This window comes from Egretta garzetta, unplaced genomic scaffold (assembly GCF_000687185.1).
Source record: "Egretta garzetta isolate BGI_Z169 unplaced genomic scaffold, ASM68718v1 scaffold69, whole genome shotgun sequence".
Classification (NCBI taxonomy): Eukaryota; Metazoa; Chordata; class Aves; order Pelecaniformes; family Ardeidae; genus Egretta; species Egretta garzetta.
The window spans coordinates 3,961,926-3,962,398 of record NW_009260790.1 but is presented as its reverse complement, the minus strand read 5'-3'; the positions used below and the strand labels follow the sequence as shown (position 1 = coordinate 3,962,398).

The 473-nt window shown below is 65.1% G+C and overlaps 1 protein-coding gene across 1 annotated transcript; it reads left to right on the top strand.

Moving 5' to 3' along the window:
* The first annotated feature begins 6 nt into the window (after positions 1-6).
* Positions 7-467, top strand: LOC104133203 (polyhomeotic-like protein 2). The gene is made up of 2 exons (XM_009646572.2): positions 7-160; positions 273-467. Exons 1-2 carry the CDS (start codon positions 43-45, stop codon positions 425-427), a joined length of 273 nt encoding a protein of 90 aa, XP_009644867.2. The 5' UTR covers positions 7-42; the 3' UTR covers positions 428-467.
* The last annotated feature ends 6 nt before the right edge of the window (positions 468-473 follow it).

Sequence of the window (473 nt, the reverse complement as noted above, 5' to 3'; positions counted from 1 at the left end):
TCCCGCCGGCGGCAGGGCGAGCGAGACCTGGAGCTGCGTGAGATGGAGCTGCCCGATGTCCACGTCCGCGACCTGGCCAGCATCGGCCATCGCTTCTTGCCCAGCGAGCCCAGCAAGTGGAACGTGGAGGACGTCTATGAGTTCATCCGCTCGCTGCCAGGTGAGGAGCACTCGGTGCTACCCCCTCTGCCCCCTGCACCACAGGGAGGGGGTTGGGGGAGGAAAAGGGGAGGGTTGGGGTTTTGTTGCTGAGCGTGGTACCCTTCCCGCAGGCTGCCAGGAGATCGCGGAGGAGTTCCGGGCGCAGGAGATCGACGGGCAGGCGCTGCTGCTGCTGAAGGAGGATCACCTGATGAGCACCATGAACATCAAACTGGGGCCCGCCCTCAAGATCTACGCCCGCATCAGCATGCTCAAGGACTCCTAGAGCCGGTGGGGTGGGGATGTGGGGGGGGACATGGCACCCATAGGAC